This window comes from Oncorhynchus nerka, linkage group LG10, assembly GCF_034236695.1.
Source record: "Oncorhynchus nerka isolate Pitt River linkage group LG10, Oner_Uvic_2.0, whole genome shotgun sequence".
Classification (NCBI taxonomy): domain Eukaryota; kingdom Metazoa; phylum Chordata; class Actinopteri; order Salmoniformes; family Salmonidae; genus Oncorhynchus; species Oncorhynchus nerka.
This window is the reverse complement of record NC_088405.1, coordinates 29,688,830-29,707,759: the sequence shown is the minus strand read 5'-3', so window position 1 is coordinate 29,707,759 and position 18,930 is coordinate 29,688,830. Positions and strand designations below refer to the sequence as shown.

Below are 18,930 nucleotides of genomic sequence, written 5' to 3'. Positions count from 1 at the left end.
TGGTGCAGAACATCAAGATATTGTCTAACGGTTATTTTACATCAATTTGCTTTGGTTGGTTTCTGTCGGATCTCCTTATCTCAGGGGGTGTAGGGGTGTAGTCGGTTCACAAATTCAGGCTAAACCATTCTGTTTGATCTCAATAGTCTGAGGTGGTGTCCTCTGCCAGTCTTCTGTCCTTCCCCTGCCTGCTTTGAAAATGAACCAAAAATCCAGTCTGCTCTAATCAGTACTGGTGATGTAAAGGAGACTCAATAGGGTAGATTTAATTGAGACAGGACAGGTGTGGTAGGTGCTTTGGCTGTCAACACTGCCACTCACTCTGCCAATACCCCCATTGTACATTACTGCTATGAGTACAAACAGAGAACCTCTCCTCTGACAGTCAAGACTGCTCTCCTACCCTTTCACCAACTGGTTTGTTTCCTAAACATCACTTTGGAAATAGGGGAGGGAGATGCATTCTGTGGGTGAGAAAGTGATACCTACTTGTCCAAGGGCATCAGAAACAGAATGAAATAGAAACACATTGATTTGCTGTTCTCCTATTCATTTCTACTATCTGATCCAAAATTACTAAAATAATTCTTAAGCTACTATTCTACATTCTTCAGTAGTATAGCACTGAGGGCTCAGGGCATTGGTCATCACCGTGTTCATAGGACAGGTGCGAACTGTAGAGGAACACATTGCAGAGGGGTGTGTGAGTTTAAGTGAAATTGTCAACTCCCCATTAATGTCAATGTAGTCTACCATTAAAGATAACGGATGGACGTTCTATTCTGGAGTTTTTGGAACATCTGCGGACAGTTGGAGGTCATGGGATGGATGGCAAAGGAAGCAGGCGCGCAAGGTAACTGAGCTGAGCAGGCTATTATTTTCCCGTCGATGCGCACAGTCCGGACAACCATTGGTCAGCTCTGCCAGAAAAGGGGAGGTACTCGAGTCCAGAAATCTTTGTAGAAAATCTCCAGACTGAAGGACGGCAAAAAGGGTGACGGCGGACAAGGACACTTTTAACATTTTGAAGTGTTCTACATCCATACTTTACAGCCTGATGTGTGTTTTTCTATATACTTTTCTGGGGTTATAGTGAACTTAATCCGAAGATGACGAAATATCGGGCTGCCAGTACTGCGAAAGCAGAGAGTTTATTGATCGTCCCAGGCCAGCATAACTTGCCGTTTTTACGCAGTTAACTTTTTACCTTTTCGTGGATGCGGTAAGTAGTCTACAGTGTGTCCAAAGTAATCGAGGATAGCTTTTGGAAGAGGCGCAACTTCTCCTATTTCTCCTTTTTTTCTCCACGGAGAAAAAAAATATTCCCGGCTGTTCCCTTGGGATGTAATTGCGTTCCCAGGCAAGTTCAATGGCTCTGTAAGACTCAGAGAATAGCAAGCCATTCATGGCTGGGACAAAAACCCACTTATTTTATTATGTAGACAAGACTATCATTGTATCTTTAGAAACAAATTTAAATCAAGTACAATTACATGTAGATAAATATATTGACTGTTAAACTAAAAAATGGCACCATTATTCAGGAGTCAATAGGGTGCTACAGTAGTTATAGCAACAGTAGTTAAAGGGACTCTGCAAGACTGCAAACATGAAGCATCTGTACCCCCAAGTTATAGACGGCTCTGCTACTACTTATTTTAGTTATGCCTCCAAATGTGTCTATATAACACCCTCCTTTAAAACACTTGACATCCTATATTTTGGCATGACATGATTTTTCACCTCTAAAGATTGATAGTTGTACTGTAAGTGTTAGTGGTTTTGTTTAATGGGGTTGTAAAGGGAAGGTCTTTCTTTGTGAAAGAGCCTATTTGTGTTGATCTAAACTTTCCTTCTGTCTGAGGGGTCTCTGGCTCAGCTCAGCTCACAGGACCGTTCCCATGGAGATGATAGGATCACTTCCTGTCTCAGAACAGGCCAGGTCATGGAGTTTATGCTGGACCGGGAGTGTGAGTTACACACACAGAGATGCACACTCGCAACAAAATGTATTCAAGAGCATATACAAGCGCATAGCCTACACATCAACGCTTGCTCACTACACACACACATGCAAACACTCTTCACCAATTAAAGGCCCAATGCAGTCAAAAACATGATTTCTTGTTTTTCATATATATATATGAATAATACTGTGAAATTGTGAAAATTATGATAATGCTCTTTTAGTGTAAGAGCTGTTTGAAAAACACACCTGAAATGTCAGCCTGTTTTGGTGGGATGGAGTTTTGGTGTGTCTGGTGACATCACCAGGCAGTATAATAGTTAATACACCAATAAGAAAGAGTTCCAAACCTCTCTGCCATTAACGGCTAGATTTCCAATCCCCACTCAGACCACTCCCAGACAGTCCTAGCTAAATTCTTGTTTGAGAAATGTCTAATTACTAAGAAACTATTTTTGTTTCTTTTTGACCATATTGATCAAAAACAATCACAGTAAGGTACTTAATTGTTACCCAGAAATTATTTGAATGTTGAGAGAACTGCTGCATTGGACCTTTCAGTTTAGACCCCCCACCATGACTGACTGTTCATGTTTTCTCTGTCAAGCTTAGCATTATTTGGGAAAGTTTTTTTTGCTCTACTTGTATTGGGATCATGGGCGGCAGGACATTAGCACTCTGGTTGACCTTTGGGATGGGAGTTAGCGGTGTTATTCAGTGTTTCAGTGTCATGACTCACCGATCCTGTTAGTGTTCCCGATCGTGCTCGGAATACCGGCGTTCCGATTAAGTCCCGCTGGAGTCCTGTCCCAAGGTCATATGACTGCCACCCTGCACCTTCTCAGAATTTCTTGGAAAAAGCTAGTGAGAGAAAAGTTGAATGGGAGAGGGGGTAGGGTTAAGGGGCCGGGGTCTGTGCTATCAGATAGGGTATGGAAACACGTGACCGAACCAAAGGACTGAGCTAAACATACAGCCCTGGCAGTTTGACAACCGCAAGCCTTCATCGCCTTTCTTTAGGAGAGTGAAGGACGTTGAGGAATGGGAAGGTAGTAAAGCTACGTAGGCAAGGAGTATGGAGGTCGTAAGACTTCATAGAGGAATGGGAAGGTAGTAAAGCTACGTAGGCAAGGAGTATGGAGGTCGTAAGACTTCATAGACGAATGGGAAGGTAGTAAAGCTACGTAGGCAAGGAGTATGGAGGTCGTAAGACTTCATAGGGGAATGGGAAGGTAGTAAAGCTACGTAGGCAAGGAGTATGGAGGTCGTAAGACTTCATAGAGGAATGGGAAGGTAGTAAAGCTACGTAGGCAAGGAGTATGGAGGTCGTAAGACTTCATAGAGGAATGGGAAGGTAGTAAAGCTACGTAGGCAAGGAGTATGGAGGTCGTAAGACTTCATAGGCTAGTAGTGTGCATCAGGTCATCAGTCATACACTCTTAGAAAAAAAGGTACTATCTAGAACCTAAAAGGGTTCTTTGGCTGTCCCCATAGGAGAACTCTTTGAAGAACCCTTTTGGTTTCAGTTAGATCCTTTTTTGATTTCCATGTAGAACCCTTTACACTGAGGGTACTACCTGGAACCAAAAGGGGTTCTCCTATGGGGACAGCCCAAGAACCCCTTTGGAACCCTTTTTTCTAAGAGTGTGGGGGGGTGTTGAGATTACAGCAGAGCGGCTATGGGCTTGGATGAAGGATGTTTTGTGTTAAAGCAGAAGATGGTGGCTGGAATGATAAGCCTGCGTAGCCAAGGAGTATGGAGGTATAAGAATATTTTGAAGCTAAATACACAACGCAGAGACAGAGGATGAGAGGTCAATACAGTACTAACGATAAAGTGAAATTGTGTTATTTTTGAAATAGGGAATTAATGCAGCGACATGGGAGGAATTTGTCTATATATTCAACTTGAAATAGGATACTTGTTATTTGGCCATTAATCCAGTTTTATTGCAAGGAGTTCTAATTGGTCAACACAGGCTAGGGCTGGGTTATAAACTACATCCTTTCTCTTTGTTCAGGGAGAGAATCACTGAGAGAGCATCACTGAGGACAGGGGAGAATGACCATCTACTTCCAAGCATAATTTGTCCTTTTTGAATAAATCTATTTTCCTCCCCCAGATTTGCTTTGGGTCTGTGTTATTAAAGAATAACATCAACGACTAACAGATGTCAGGAGCCTGCATAGCATGTTGTTTATAATCACGCCTAGAGTCACGGAGTTCTGTAGACTGTCCTGTTGTAGGAAGCCTGTCAGCTGAAGCCAGTGATAGGGGGAGTCTGTGTTGGCCCCCTTTCTCCTCTTGTGAGGTCCGCTATGCAGCAGTGATTTGTGTGGGTGTGTGTAATTGTGTTACAGGTGTTTTGAGTGTGTCTGCCAACTGGCAGGCAGGAGAAATGTGGCTCAGGCGTGATTTTAGGTTGGAAAATGCTTTGATGACTGAGACCGTTAAACCAAGCGAGAATTAGGGTTCTCCGTCCAGTGTGTGTGTGTGTTCTATTCCGAGGGTGACCCAGAGCTCATAGAACCCCCAGACAAAGAACACTATAAACTCCCCACCTTTCCTTACCAGCTTGTTTGCAGTACAGTTCTCTTCCGTTTAGTCTAAGACTGTTGAAGCTAAAGTTAACCCTCACTCTATCCCACTACCTGCTATATCACACTACTCTGTCTTCTGTGGGTGGAGTCATAACCTTGTCGTGACTTTGACACATTCCACAGAGGGGGAATGCGCGGTTAAGGGGCAGGACCTTTGATACAGTGTGTTAACATTTACAGGTCACACTGGCCTCAGTTCGTGACACACATTGATACATTGGATTTGATTTATGACCCCGATGGCGCCTCATAAGGGACACATGGAATTATAACACATTACAAACAGGATATTTTAGCTGGAGAGGTTATGGACCTATGAGTTCAGCGGGTCAGTCTTGAAGAGTGAGAAAGGCTACTGTATGGAAATAAAACTGGAAGGCAGTACTTCCCACCCATCCCCCTCTCCCATCTCCCTTCGCTCCTCTGTGTGCTTACCAGTTGCCAAGTGCTAAGAATCCGGGGAATGTGGGATTGCAGTATTCTGATAAAGTTTGCTTTGTTCTCTCCGTGACCTAAGCACTGGGATGGAGGCTGGAAGTCTAAGCCAGAGCAGTGTCGTGGTCCACACACAAACACACATTATATAATTACACACACAGATACACATGTTCAGTTTACAGACCCAGACACACCCGACCATGATAGTGATGGTATCACAGCTGAACAAATGTGACAAAAACAGACATTCCATGGACATTAGGCCAACAGTAACACACATAAACTGTCCACTCAATGTGAAATAGGTAGTTGGTTTGAATGATGGAACAGGATTAGGGGATGGAGCACATGGAATAAGCTGCTATAAAATTAGACACTACATTCTATCTCGTCACTGCTTACACATGTAATTACATGCACAAATACATGTAGGCTCACACACACGCACAGCATGAACATCTATTCCCCTACATATAGGCACACACAAATGTCACGCAGAGGTTAGGGTGTGTGTGGTAAACAAGGCAATGAGCACTTTGATTGTGGGGTGGGAGGAGGAGAGGGATACCAGGGAGAGGCAGGAAGTCAGAATTTTGGTTGGGGGATCAAGGGTGGAAAGGCCACTGGGAGAGAGGTCTACAGTGCAGACACACTGCTTTGCGTGTGAAGGAGCAGTCGTTTCATTTCACTGTGTGTGTGTGTGTGTGTGTGTGTGTGTGTGTGTGTGTGTGTGTGTGTGTGTGTGTGTGTGTGTGTGTGTGTGATGGCTAAACAGAAGCCCTGTGTGGTGTTTACATGGTAAATATGATGCCAGTACATTGTGTGTGGGGGCTGTCGTTGTGGTATGTCACATGCTGACAGAATGCTTACAGATCAACAAAGGAAAGGCAGAGAAAACATACTGGAGACCAGTGACTATATACTGCAGTTACAGAGCCAAATTGATTGAAGATTTAAGATGGTGCCGTGTTTGTATTTAGAATGTTGCTGGACCTTTGGTGCTAACTTGAAGACAGTTGACCCAACTGAACTTTAGCTGTACCATAGGTGGCCAGTGGCACCTTTTTAAATTGGGAGGACAGACTCCTAGTAATGACTGGAACGAAATCAATAGAATATGCATCCAACACATCAAACACATGGTTTCCATATGACTATGCTGTATGTTACCAAAACCTAGTGCAAGTAATGCTCAGTGTTTGGTTTGAGCAGTGTCCATGTACCCTCTCCAGCACAGCTGGCAGTATGGGCTACTGTAAACATCCTTGACTGAAAGCTGGTGTTTCATAGAGGGCTTTCAGTCAGATGTTTGCAGCAGCCAACTGCCATTACCATCGCAACTACTATACAGCTATTTTTTTTACATGGCGACAACTGTGAAAGCCATCACTACTAGGCTTAGAGTCAACTGTGTTTGTCATAGAGGCTCTTACTATGCATGCACATAGAGCCATACATGGAGAAAACCTGTAGTGTGGACTATGACCAATCTGTAACATGAATTGATCAATTAAATCCAAGGATTTTTAGCGGAACAAGCCGTTTCATCCTCTGGATATCTCTGTGTCACAGGCCAGCCCCAGGGGACTTCATATATTGATGGATCTCAATTATGACCACTGAGAAGTGAACGAACTGGAGACACACAAACTGCTACTTTCCACGACACTGTCTGTCTGTTGGCACCATCTCTGATGATTGTGCCCAAAGGACTTTAGAAAAACAGAGTGGGAGAAAGAGGGAGCAGAGGAAACGGCTCTGTTCATGGCAGTTGGTTCACAGTAGCAGGGAGGGGTTACATCCTAAGGAGAGAGGAGAAGTGGCGGGGGGTGAGTGAAAACCGGACACTACTTCATCTACTATCTTTTCTGACCACTGATCTCAGAGGACATGACAAGCAAGGTGGAAACCTGTCAAGTCCTTTTACCAAACAGTGCTCTTGAAGGAAAGGAGACGAGGACAGTACGCTGTTCATGAGTATTGAGACAGTTGTGTAAAGTTTAGGATTAGGGTAATCTGATCTGTGGGTAAGGGTGAGTTCTAACTGCCGACCTATGACCTCTTCGGGTTTCAGGCAGTGTAAACATCCTACACTCTCAGCGGCGCCCTCTAGTAGCCGGGAGTGGGATGTTTGCGCTGCCTGACTCGGGAACGCTCCTGGAATACTGCAGAGCACTTTGGGAATGCCGACCGAGGCAGAGCAGGAAATAGGGAGGGGCCGCCATCTGATTGGCTCTGACCTGTGACATGTCTGCTCCGGTGGGACAGGACCACCCATCTCACAACAGACACGCTGCAGGAAACACACACACTTGTGTGGACACACAATATACACTGCCGGACAAAATATTTTCAAAACACCCTCTCATTGAAGTTTTTTTCTTTATTTGTACTATTTGTTACATTGTAGAATAATAGTGAAGACCTCAAAACTATGAAATAACACATGGAATCAAGTAGTAACCAAAAAAGTATTAAACAAATCAAAATATATTTGAGATTCCTCAAAGTAACCACCCTTTGCCTTGATGACAGCTTTGCACACGCTTGGCATTCTCTCAACCAGCTTCATGAGGTAGTCACCTGGAATGTTGAAAATAGTAAAAATAAAGAAAAAACATTGAATGAGTAGGTGTTCTAAACGTTTTGACCGGTAGTGGTCGTGCAGACAATCATACATATTTGCACATATTGTATGCACTCCCAGACCCCCAAAAATTGAGCCAAAAAATGGGAGGGGGCAGTTACACTTAAATATAAAGGAAATGTATATTGCTTTGTCATTTTGTGTCCCTAAACAAATACAGGCACTATAAACTATGTATGAAGCCCAGACTGTGTATGTACTCTATACAGTATGTAAAGCCTGGTCCCAGTAGAGAATTGAATCTATTTTCCTGTCACAGATAGACCAATCCTAATGTAATGTTATATATAGGTGTGCTGATCTAATGGACCATGTCCTCTGCTATGTGTTGACCGAAGCCTATGGTATGTTAAGTGGCTGTGGGAGGCACAACGCACAGAGGAAGTCGACACAAACCATTGTGTGATTGGGGCAGGGTTGTAAAAGTGTGTTCAGTTGGAACCAGACCCACCCAGACTGACGTCACTGCAACAGGGAGCCCAAAAGGAAGTAGCTATAAATACCTTCAGATGACCCCACAGAGACACACACAGCCCTCTCCATGTCTCCTACCATTCCTCTATGGAATGGGTTAGATTTAGTGACCTTGTTCTACTGTTATTACTCCCTAACCCCAATGTTCTTTGTGTTTAGCTTTTTCTCTCGCTCTCTCTCGCTCTCTCATGCTGACGTCACAGGAAGAAATGGAAGCTTTTCCTTCATTCTGACTCTAGAGGGCGTCCTGTCTCCATGGTTTACTTTTTCTGAGGCAGTGTTGAATATGCAGTAATGCCTTCCCTTTCAATTCACCACAAAAGGTTTGCCTTGCAGATATAGATAGAGGACTCCTCTTTATATCTGTGCCATTATAGTGTCTGTGTCAGCATGGGCAGTGCCATTGAGGCTACAACCCATTGGAATCCCCACCCAGTTGACTGCTTTAAAATGGTGGAAACTAGGCTTGGGCAGTATACCGGGGTATTTGGAAATAGCAATGGGAGGGTTTTTCAATACCATCAATATCGTTTAAACGATTTCTTATAGGTTTTTCAATAAATTGTAATATTTGTAGCTACTTTTTAAGTAAATACCTGCAGTCAACTTGTGCAATACGTTAGGAGATAAAGCAGATTGTGTTCTTAATTTCACCTATCACATTATTTGAAATAGTTCCACAGAGCATTTGAGACAGTCATATGTTTGTTTGTAAACAGCACAACAGGAGAAAGCGGGAGCTGGGTTAGCTGCGGGGTTGGTGTTGTATATTGAAAGCCAACAGTGTTTTTGTTGCTTCAATAGAGTGATCAGGGACATGCAACTCTAGTTTTCCTTCACAGAAAATACATTAGTGTAACACATTTGGCAGAATATATCTTCATTTTCTTCAGATGATAGCAGAAGTGGAACACTATTTGTCTGGCAGTAAATGAGCTTACAATGAAATGGCAATGTATTTTTTTTGTTGCAAAAATGATTAATGGCCATCATATTTCTAATGTTTGTCATAGAAATAATGTAGCCAGCTACATTTTCTTGAGGTTTTTCTTAAAGTTAATCTTGCATTTTACTGAAGAAAAGTAAGCTTGCTACACCAAGAAAAGTCCTGAAGAAAAGTAGCTACAATTCAGTCAGAGCGCTGTCTGCTGAGAGAATGCAGCTCAAGAATTCTCGTTCGAGTGGAGAAGTGCAACTGAAGCACAAAATTAGTCTGACTAATTAGTCTAACAATGTTTGAAGTGGAACTAACAGCGTTTTAACTACTTTGCAGATATGAAACAGACAATCGTAATATCAGTCAAAAATATACAATTCCCAGTTTATTCTACAAAACAAACTTGATTTAAAAATAATTTCTGTGACTCAACATTCCATGGTGTACACTAAGGCCTTGTTGGCAGACTATATGGATGCAGTTCAATTCCTGATTCATATAATTTACCAATAAATTTCTTGGTAGTATAAAAAAATATTTATTTCAGTTTGTGAATCACAGCTGACCTGGTACATTGGCCAATATTGGCCATATACATTTAGCACATGTCTTGCATTCGCAAATTCACTCTGGCTATCTACTCCGAATTCAGACGAGAGTGCTCTGAAAAACGGATGAATTTCCGTACAACACCCGCTGAATATGACCGGTGTCAGTAAACGTAGCCAAAACAGCCTAACAAGCTCAGCAAGTAAAATGGTCAGAGTGAGGTGTTCTCTCATTTGTGTCTGGAAGTAGCTAGCTAACAAGCTAGCCAACTTTAGCCAGTTAGCTTGGTTTTGGACAAGCATGCATTTACAGGCAAGCTGCAGAATGACGAGTAGGCTACAATTTCCCATTGTTTATCAGTGCAATTTTGACAGCCAACTAGCTCAAAAAGTTGAGGGTTTATCTAATGTTCCTTCGTTAGATTTTAGCTGATCTTGCTTGGGCTAGCATTAGTTGTTGATCTTGTTGTTGATGTGCATAACTGAGGGAGAGAGAACCTACCTTTTCATGTTTGTTTGATGAATGACTGTAAAGTTCCCAAATGTAAGAGGACTTCCGCGGTGTTGACATATTTGTAGAAATCCATTCAAATGAGTTCTAATGATCTGAAGTCGTGCTGTTGCAACTTCCTGTAAACACACAGTCCAGTTCAACGTGAATGATGGCAGGCCCGTCTGCCTGTGAACACACAGTCCAGTTCAACGTGAATGATGGCAGGCCTGTCTGCCTGTAAACACACAGTCCAGTTCAACGTGAATGATGGCAGGCCCGTCTGCCTGTAAACACACAGTCCAGTTCAACGTGAATGATGGCAGGCCCGTCTGCCTGTAAACACACAGTCCAGTTCAACGTGAATGATGGCAGGCTCGCCTGCCTGTAAACACACAGTCCAGTTCAACGTGAATGATGGCAGGTCCTACTGCCTGTAAACACACAGTCCAGTTCAACGTGAATGATGGCAGGCCCGTGTGGCAAATGGCTTGTTTGTTTGAAGGCCTACTTTATCTCTGATTGGCTATAGCGCACCGGTCTTGGACGAGACAGATGTTTTTATTCGGTTTTATTTGCTGCAGTGTCCATTAGTTGTCCAAACACACATCAGCTTTCCCACTATATTGCTATAGAATTTTTACAAATGCCTTAGTATACGTAATTCCTAAACCTTCTAAGAATTTATGAAAATGTGAACATTTTTACGTTTGATATTCTTCCTGGGGCTGTATATGAACAGATTTGAGTCAGATTTGAGTAAGTAAGGGGCTGAATTGTGCTGTGTTTAAGAAGTCAAAGCCATTTGGATGAGTTATCTGTATCTTGATTTTAATATGTTTTTTCTTCTCTCTGTTCTTAGCCCTTCTGCTCCTCCCCCTTCTTCTCAGAGCAGAGCAAGCAGGCCCATTGCCCTAGCGATTCCACACAGACACAGCGTGTACACATGCTGCTCCAGAGCCAGTACTGTTCTTCCTTCCGACAAGTACGCCTCAACTTTGTTCATTTACACAATGTCCTTTGTTCACATTTGCTTATAAATGTTCTAAACTCACCAAAAATTATATTTGGTAGCTCCTACCTATATATGTATAACTTTGAGTTGGATTGCCTCTGCGTTCGTTAAACATATTTAGCTAGCAGCCTCAATGGAAATTCGCTATTATTTGTGCTAATTTTGTTAGCATTCTGGTAATAGACACCGAATGGGCTTTTTTTTGCGTTTTTTGGCCGGTAATACCATAAAACCTGGAATGAGGGGACGGTATGACAATATGAGAAAATCTGGATACTGCCCAACCATAGTGGAAACCCTCGATGGTGCTGCCCTTGCTAAAATGCTTTTGGCCACTAGAGGCCTCTATCATTCTCTGCTTGCAGATCACACATTGCATCGGAAGTACCATAGAATTACTGCCTTATATATTATCCAGAATGACTATAGGCCTGATTCCACATTGAACACTGCTTCTCTTCCCTTGATGACTCACTCTTGCAGGTCTTAAAAGACTGCAGAGGTGTTGGCATGGTGATAGTTCCAGCTATTCAAATAGGGTGAAGTTGAGCGTTTCTGTGTTAGTGTGTGCTTTTAATAACAGTAAATATGTGTCATTTGTTTGATCTAACAATTGTTTTCTATTGGTGCAAATGTTCAATGTATTTTGAATATGATGAATAAAGGCTATTCTTCACCACAATCTTCTCTGTTTTGTAATTAATCATGTGTGTCATTTATTTCAATGAGAGTAAAACACTCATGGGTTTACTATCATCCTCGAGACTAAACCATGGGTTTACTATCATCCTCGAGACTAAACCATGGGTTTACTATCATCCTCGAGACTAAACCATGGGTTTACTGTCATCCTTGAGACTAAACCATGGGTTTACTGTCATCCTCGAGACTAAACCATGGGTTTACTGTCATCCTCGAGACTAAACCATGGGTTTACTGTCATCCTCGAGACTAAACCATGGGTTTACTGTCATCCTCAACTCTTGTGGTGCTGTTGGTCTCACTTGGACTGTTTAGGGGATTCACATGCTTTCTATCTCTATTCCAATATTTATATCACTGCTTGTTTTTCTGCCATGAGGAACTGAAACCTGGGTCACATAGAGCTGACCTGGGGATTTCTGCGGTGAATGGAACAGCTGGCTGAGCCACGCCTCTCTCTCTCACACACACACACCACACACCCACACTCGCGCAATGCTGTTATACACTATGACATTAACACATTCGCACACAAAATTACTGCACACAAATAGACATGGAATAACATGTACTTTGTACAGCTGGAGAGGCAGGATTATGTGAGTATTGTGATAAAGTGTTGGGTAACAGTCTGACCAAGAAAGGTCAAAGGTTAATCAAGCACATTGTGTGTGTGATTCCATCTCATGTAACCTTCGTGAACCCCCTTAACCACATATCATTGAATCATTCATTCATGGTCAACTCCTTGGTCAAATAAGTAGGTCAAATGTTGGTCAAATGAGCATACTCTAATATTGTCTTTGTCCTTATGGGTGTAGGCTTCTCTAATTTTCACTTCTCTTTCTGCGCCTTGTTACTCAGAGATCTTCTGCATTCTAACTAGTTTCGACCTCAGACTGAAACACCCCGAAATGTAAGTCCAGTTTCGTCTGAGAAACCTAGGATGCCATTTTGAAATATAGAGTGGTTGTAGTCTCTCGTAACAGACAGTGTGAAATTTGGTTTTGAGTGCCGAGATTAAAGGTTGTCCAATCCAACCATAATACTGTTGCATTTTATATTTTGCAATGTTCATCTGAAGGGCATGATTTAATATTTAATCCATTTTATACAGTAGTGGTTTGTTGATGTATGTCCAAGATAAATTCCCCATTTGGAACAAAGCTTCTTATGAATCTTTTCCTCTTTATTTGCCATATGTTACCTTCCAGTTCACACGTCTATTATACAGTATAGGAGTTCTGATTTATTACATGTGACTGTAGATGAGAACGCACAAACGCTAAATCTGATTAGATGCGTCATATGCACCTCTTACAAATAGCTAATATAACACATACAATGTGTTAGAGGTTGAACTTTTGATTGGCCCACATAACAAAATATTTCTCGCCAAAAATGTGTGGATGTTAGGTGAGGATAATGATGATGATGACACCAACTCTGAGGGACAAATCCCTGGAGCCCGCTGGTGGTACAGATGGAAAGAAGCTCACTTCTTATCAGGTGCAGACACAACACCTGCACGAGAAACCAGTCCAAACTTCAGAGGAAACTGAAACAAGAAGAGGAGTAACACACCGTGAAGCCATCTGTTACAGATAGCTAAGACATAAGCTCTATTCTGGAAGGAGAGTGAATGTCAGTCTCACACATGAGCAGACAGGTGTGCACACATACAGATCTGTGACATTATCTGTGACATTATTGTAACACATAAAGCACATACACATGCTGTGATACTGGTACAGATGTGTGGTTTTAGGATTAGTGGTTTGTAGTGTGTGTGTGTGTGTGTGTTACAAGATGAAGAGACAATATTTTGGCCTATTTGGTCCTTCTCTGTAAGACAATGCCGCCAATTGAAATAGTCTCTCTCCTTTACACATACCCACACACAGGGTGAGTCACTCGCTCTGCTCCAGCACCCATTCCAGGAGGCAGCCGCCTCATTCTGTCAGTATGAATCAGTGCTGTGGGCACACTGCACTTAACTCACAGTAACAACCACTCCCCAACACAGAATACCCCATACTCCTACCCAACACAGCACAACATCCATCCCCCCAACATAGCTCAACATAAGTAACCCAACACAGCTCACCACAGAATACCCCAACACAGCTCACCACAGAATGCCCCAACACAGCTCACCCCAGAATACCCCAATACAACTCACCACAGAATACCCCAACACAGCTCACCACAGAATGCCCAAACACAGCTCACCCCAGAATACCCCAACACAGCTCACCACAGAATACCACAACACAGCTCACCCCAGAATACTACAACACAGCTCACCACAGAACACCCCAACACAGCTCACCACAGAATACCCCAACACAGCTCACCACTGAATGCCCCAACACAGCTCACCACAGAACACCCCAACACAGCTCACCACAGAATACCCCAACACAGCTCACCACAGAATGCCCCAACACAGCTCACCACTGAACGCCCCAACACAGCTCACCACAGAACACCCCAACACAGCTCACCACAGAATACCCCAACACAGCTCACCACAGAATGCCCAAACACAGCTCACCCCAGAATACCCCAACACAGCTCACCACAGAATACCACAACACAGCTCACCCCAGAATACTACAACACAGCTCACCACAGAACACCCCAACACAGCTCACCACAGAATACCCCAACACAGCTCACCACTGAATGCCCCAACACAGCTCACCACAGAACACCCCAACACAGCTCACCACAGAATACCCCAACACAGCTCACCACAGAATGCCCCAACACAGCTCACCACTGAATGCCCCAACACAGCTCACCACAGAACGCCCCAACACAGCTCACCACAGAATACCCCAACACAGCTCACCACAGAATGCCCCAACACAGCTCACCACTGAATGCCCCAACACAGCTCACCACAGAACACCCCAACACAGCTCACCACAGAATACCCCAACACAGCTCACCACAGAATACCCCAACACAGCTCACCACTACCTCTAATTAAATACCACACATTTCACCAGGGAAACTTCTACACAAATGAAACTAGGCACAGAATGCCTCTACTTCCACTCCCAACACATCTCAACACATGATACCGAACCCACCGTACCCACACAGTCAAATCAAATACATTTTCATTTGTCTCATGCGCCGAATACAACAGGTACAACAGGTAGACCTACAACAGGTAGACCTTACCATGAATTGCTTACTTACAAGCCCTTAACTAACAATGCAGTTCAAGAAATAGAGTTAAGAAAACATTTATTAAATAAACTAAAGTAAAAAATAAAATATGAAGTAACACAATGAAATAACAATAAGGCTATCTATACAGGGTCAATGTGTGGGGGTACAGGATAATCGAGGGATTTGTACATCGGGGTAAAGTGACTATGCATAGATAATAAACCGCGAGTAGCAGCAGTGTAAAAACAAATGGGGGGAGGGGGGGAGTAGTGTCATTGCAAATAGTCCGGGTGGCCATTTGATTCATTGTTCCGCCACCAATCCAAAACGACGCCAATCCAAAACAAAGTGTGACACAACAGTCCCCATCTACCCCTCTGTACTCAACACACAACATCATTAACATCAACCAACATCTAGTTAGACAGCAAGGCTTTACCTTACACAATAAGCCCTAATTAAATACATGCATTCTCTTAGAAGGCATGATTAGCTGCTGTTGACATGACGTGTTAGTGTGTGTACAGTGTATGTATGTGTGTGTACAGTGTATGTATGTGTGTGTGTGTGCGTGCGTGCGTGCGTACGTACGTGTGTGTGTCATATCCCTCACACATTCTTCTTCTCACCACACACACCTCAATTAACACAAACCAGTGTGTGTTATTTTAGTGTTTAAGATTCCAAATGTCTGCTGTTAACTGAAATTGCCATAACTCTGGAGATCCATGGCTCTCTTCAGACTCATCTGTGTGCTACAGGCTATACACTCTCCTTTTGTGGTAAACTGGCATTGGCCAGTCAGGGTTATAGTAGGTCTGGCTCATAGAATGGCTAGAACATGCATATTCTATCCATCTAATGGTGAATTTCGAGAGCTTGGGACTAGAAGGTTCTATCTGAGTTATTGACATAGCCTTGTTCTGTTTAACGTTCTCTAGCTACACTGAGTGTACAAAACATTAAGAACACCTTTGTTAATATTGAGTTACACCCCTGCCCCCTTTAGAACAGCCACAATTCACCAGGGTATGGACTCTACAAGGTGTTGAAAGCGTTCCACAGGGATGCTGTCCCATGTTGACTCCAATGATTCTCACAGTTGTGTCAAGTTGGATGTATGTTCTTTGGGTGTGGGACCATTCTTGATACGCGCGGGAAACTGTTGAGCGTGAAAAACCCAGCAGCATTGCAGTTCTTGACACAAACCGGTGGGCCTGGCACCTACTAACACACCCCGTTCAAAAGCCCTTAAAACGTGTGTCTTGTACATTCACCCTCTGAATTGCACACATACACAATCCATGTCTCAATTGTCTCAAGGCTTAAAAATCCATCTTTAACCTGTCTCCTCCCCTTCATCTACACTGATTGAAGTGGATTTAACAAGTGACATCAATAAGGGAGCATAGATTTCAGCAGGATTCACCTGGTCAGTCAATGTCATGGAAAAGGCAGGTGTTCTTAATGTTTTGTGCACTCAGTGTATATAGTACTCTAAATACCCCAGTTCATATCAAGTTCAAATGAATAAAGATGGAAATTGCTGACACCATTCAAACAAATGAGGGTTCAGAACTTTTTGCAGATAGAACCTTGGTTGTTCTTGGTACATGCCTAACAATGAGAAATGGATCTGGTTGGGTTTGTCTATAGTGACGAGCCACTCCCATATACTCTCTTTCTATCTCTCACATAAAGTACACATGTGCTTTTGCTGTTGATTTGCCATAATTTATTACAGCAGCCATAAAATGATGCTCCACAAACTGTCTTATACAAATCATAAGAATTGATACAATTTACAAAACACACTTATGAAGGGAACCTTTACACATCCAGAGACCAATCAGTCACAAGGAAGACAACAGAGAGAGAGAGAGAGAAAGAGAGAGCGAGAGAGATGCATCTATACCTGACATAGAACACGTACGCCTCGACAAGACGTGCTTCCCAACGTTCCATAGACTGGATGTACAGTTAGTCCCCTTCCCCCAGTCGTCTCCTCTTCCCCATCCTCCCATCCTCTCCCAAGCCCATCTATACCCAGATGACGACAGGGACAGTTTAACAACGTGAGGGTCTTTAGAGAAACAGAGAGAGGGAGGAGATCCTTCTTTATCATAAGCCTCTGAGAGAAGGGGGAACGTGAGGGAGTAAATTAGTCCTTTTAACTGGTCTTCATTGGCACATTTTAACATGGCAATGCCAACCAATAATGTATGGCTAGGGAGAAGGAGAGAGAGAATAAGAAAGAGAGAGTAGGATTCAAGCCATCCACTCAGCCTCCTTTTTGAGAGGCTATACTACAAATGTGTATGTGTATATACATACACTCAAAAGTTCTGCATTTTTTTCTCCCCAATAAAAAAAAACCTCATCCTCATTAGGATTCTTATGAATTATTCCCCGATAGAATGGTCCAGGATTCAGGACCCAAGTGCCAGGTATTGTTGTGAATCATGTGTATGCTAGATGACTCAGATGTAAATGTACTGTAAAATGTGTACCCTACAGAAACGTGCTATCCCAAGCTGCCGTCCAGTTATTTGCCTGTTATAATCATACTGGTACATTGAAACGTTCGGTTTGAAACGTTCGGTTTCTGTTCTTATGGAAGCAAATCGTGCCTTTTACTCTAAAACCCATCAGCTAACCAAATTCATATATGAAAATGTTTAACTGAAACATTGATCAGTACACACCCACATCCCTAACTGAACACAATTAACCAATAAAAGATGAATAGAAAAGAGGCACTTCAGATAGTAGTAGTACACACACTGCTTATCACAAACACACTAGTCTCAAGACACACATACTAACTAGCAGCTACAGTATTAACACTTGAGCCCATGTTTTCAATCGCATTACAGTATACCTGAAAATCTCATATGAGCCTGTGCGTCTGACTAGCTGGGCTGCTCTGAAAGCTACAGAAGGCTTTGTGTAGGAAGATTGGGATCCGACAGCCAATGATTCACCCTCATTGCCAGCATCAGCAGCCATTAGGAAGATCAGCTCAAGAAGTAACCAGGAAGTAACAGAGATATCTCATATAGGAAGACACAGATTGTCAAAGGTGCAAGATTCCACACAGCAGCCGCCTTGTCAAGCAGTTGTTTATATCCTATCAGATTGTTTGTTTCATACTTCCAACCAATCAGGCTGTTTGTTGTATGCTAACTCCTAAATGTGATCTGCTTGGCTAGAAGGGTCTGTACAATTATGAGTGGATTGCCAAGTGGAGTCAATCAATACAAAAGGACAAAATGCTTTGCGATAAAGAGAAAACATTGCAAGAGTAGTTTAACGTTAAGGATTGTGCTGCGTACTAAACTTAGCTACTACAACTTAGCTACGACTTTTAAGTCCATAAAAACATTGCATGGGCCAGTATTTCTACAATGACCCCCCCTATTATCTATTATCCCTTCAGTCTTCCAGTGGTACAGTCTCAATGTACTCGCCCTTCATCCCCTCCTGGAGGGATTTCGTGGAAGCGGTACAGCCCTTGGTTCCCTTCCCCTCTCCTCCCCCATCCCCCCCTCCCCCTGAGTCCTGCTTCGTCAGCGGATTACGAGCCCTATGGGGGTCTCCTCCGCTCCTCTCCCTCTCCAGGATGGGTCCTGGCCCGGCCCCAGCTCCTCTTCTCCTGGCCGGGGGCCCCCAGAGGAAGGTGTTGGCCGGCTGGTAGTGCTGTTGTGCGTAGCGGAGCAGGCTGCGGCGGAGGGAGCGTGGGCGGATTGTGTAGACGTAGTACTCCAGGATGCTGTGCAGCATGTTGGGCAGGGTGCCTCGACACAGAGCCTCGTCCAGCAGCAGACGCACCAGGGGGGCTTTGAAGGCCTCGAAGCCAAGCTCACCCAGAGACTTGAGAATGCGCGTGATCCGCAGGTAGTTGTGCTGTGACCTAATGACAGAGG

The 18,930-nt window shown here is 43.3% G+C and overlaps 1 protein-coding gene and 1 long non-coding RNA gene across 2 annotated transcripts in view; one reads left to right on the top strand and one right to left on the bottom strand.

The window, feature by feature from the left end:
- The first annotated feature begins 677 nt into the window (after positions 1–677).
- On the top strand, positions 678–11,798 carry LOC115135122 (uncharacterized). The gene is made up of 2 exons (XR_003864448.2): positions 678–1,970; positions 10,964–11,798. It is a non-coding gene; the product is annotated as an uncharacterized LOC115135122 (long non-coding RNA).
- Positions 11,799–16,724: 4,926 nt separating this feature from the next.
- ogfrl1 (opioid growth factor receptor-like 1) overlaps positions 16,725–18,930 on the bottom strand; it is a 6,543-nt gene continuing 4,337 nt past the window's right edge. Inside the window, exon 7 of the mRNA XM_029669428.2 lies at positions 16,725–18,917. Coding sequence (XP_029525288.1) covers positions 18,440–18,917 — 478 coding nt within the window. The 3' untranslated portion in view covers positions 16,725–18,439. The remainder of the gene's footprint in view (positions 18,918–18,930) is intronic.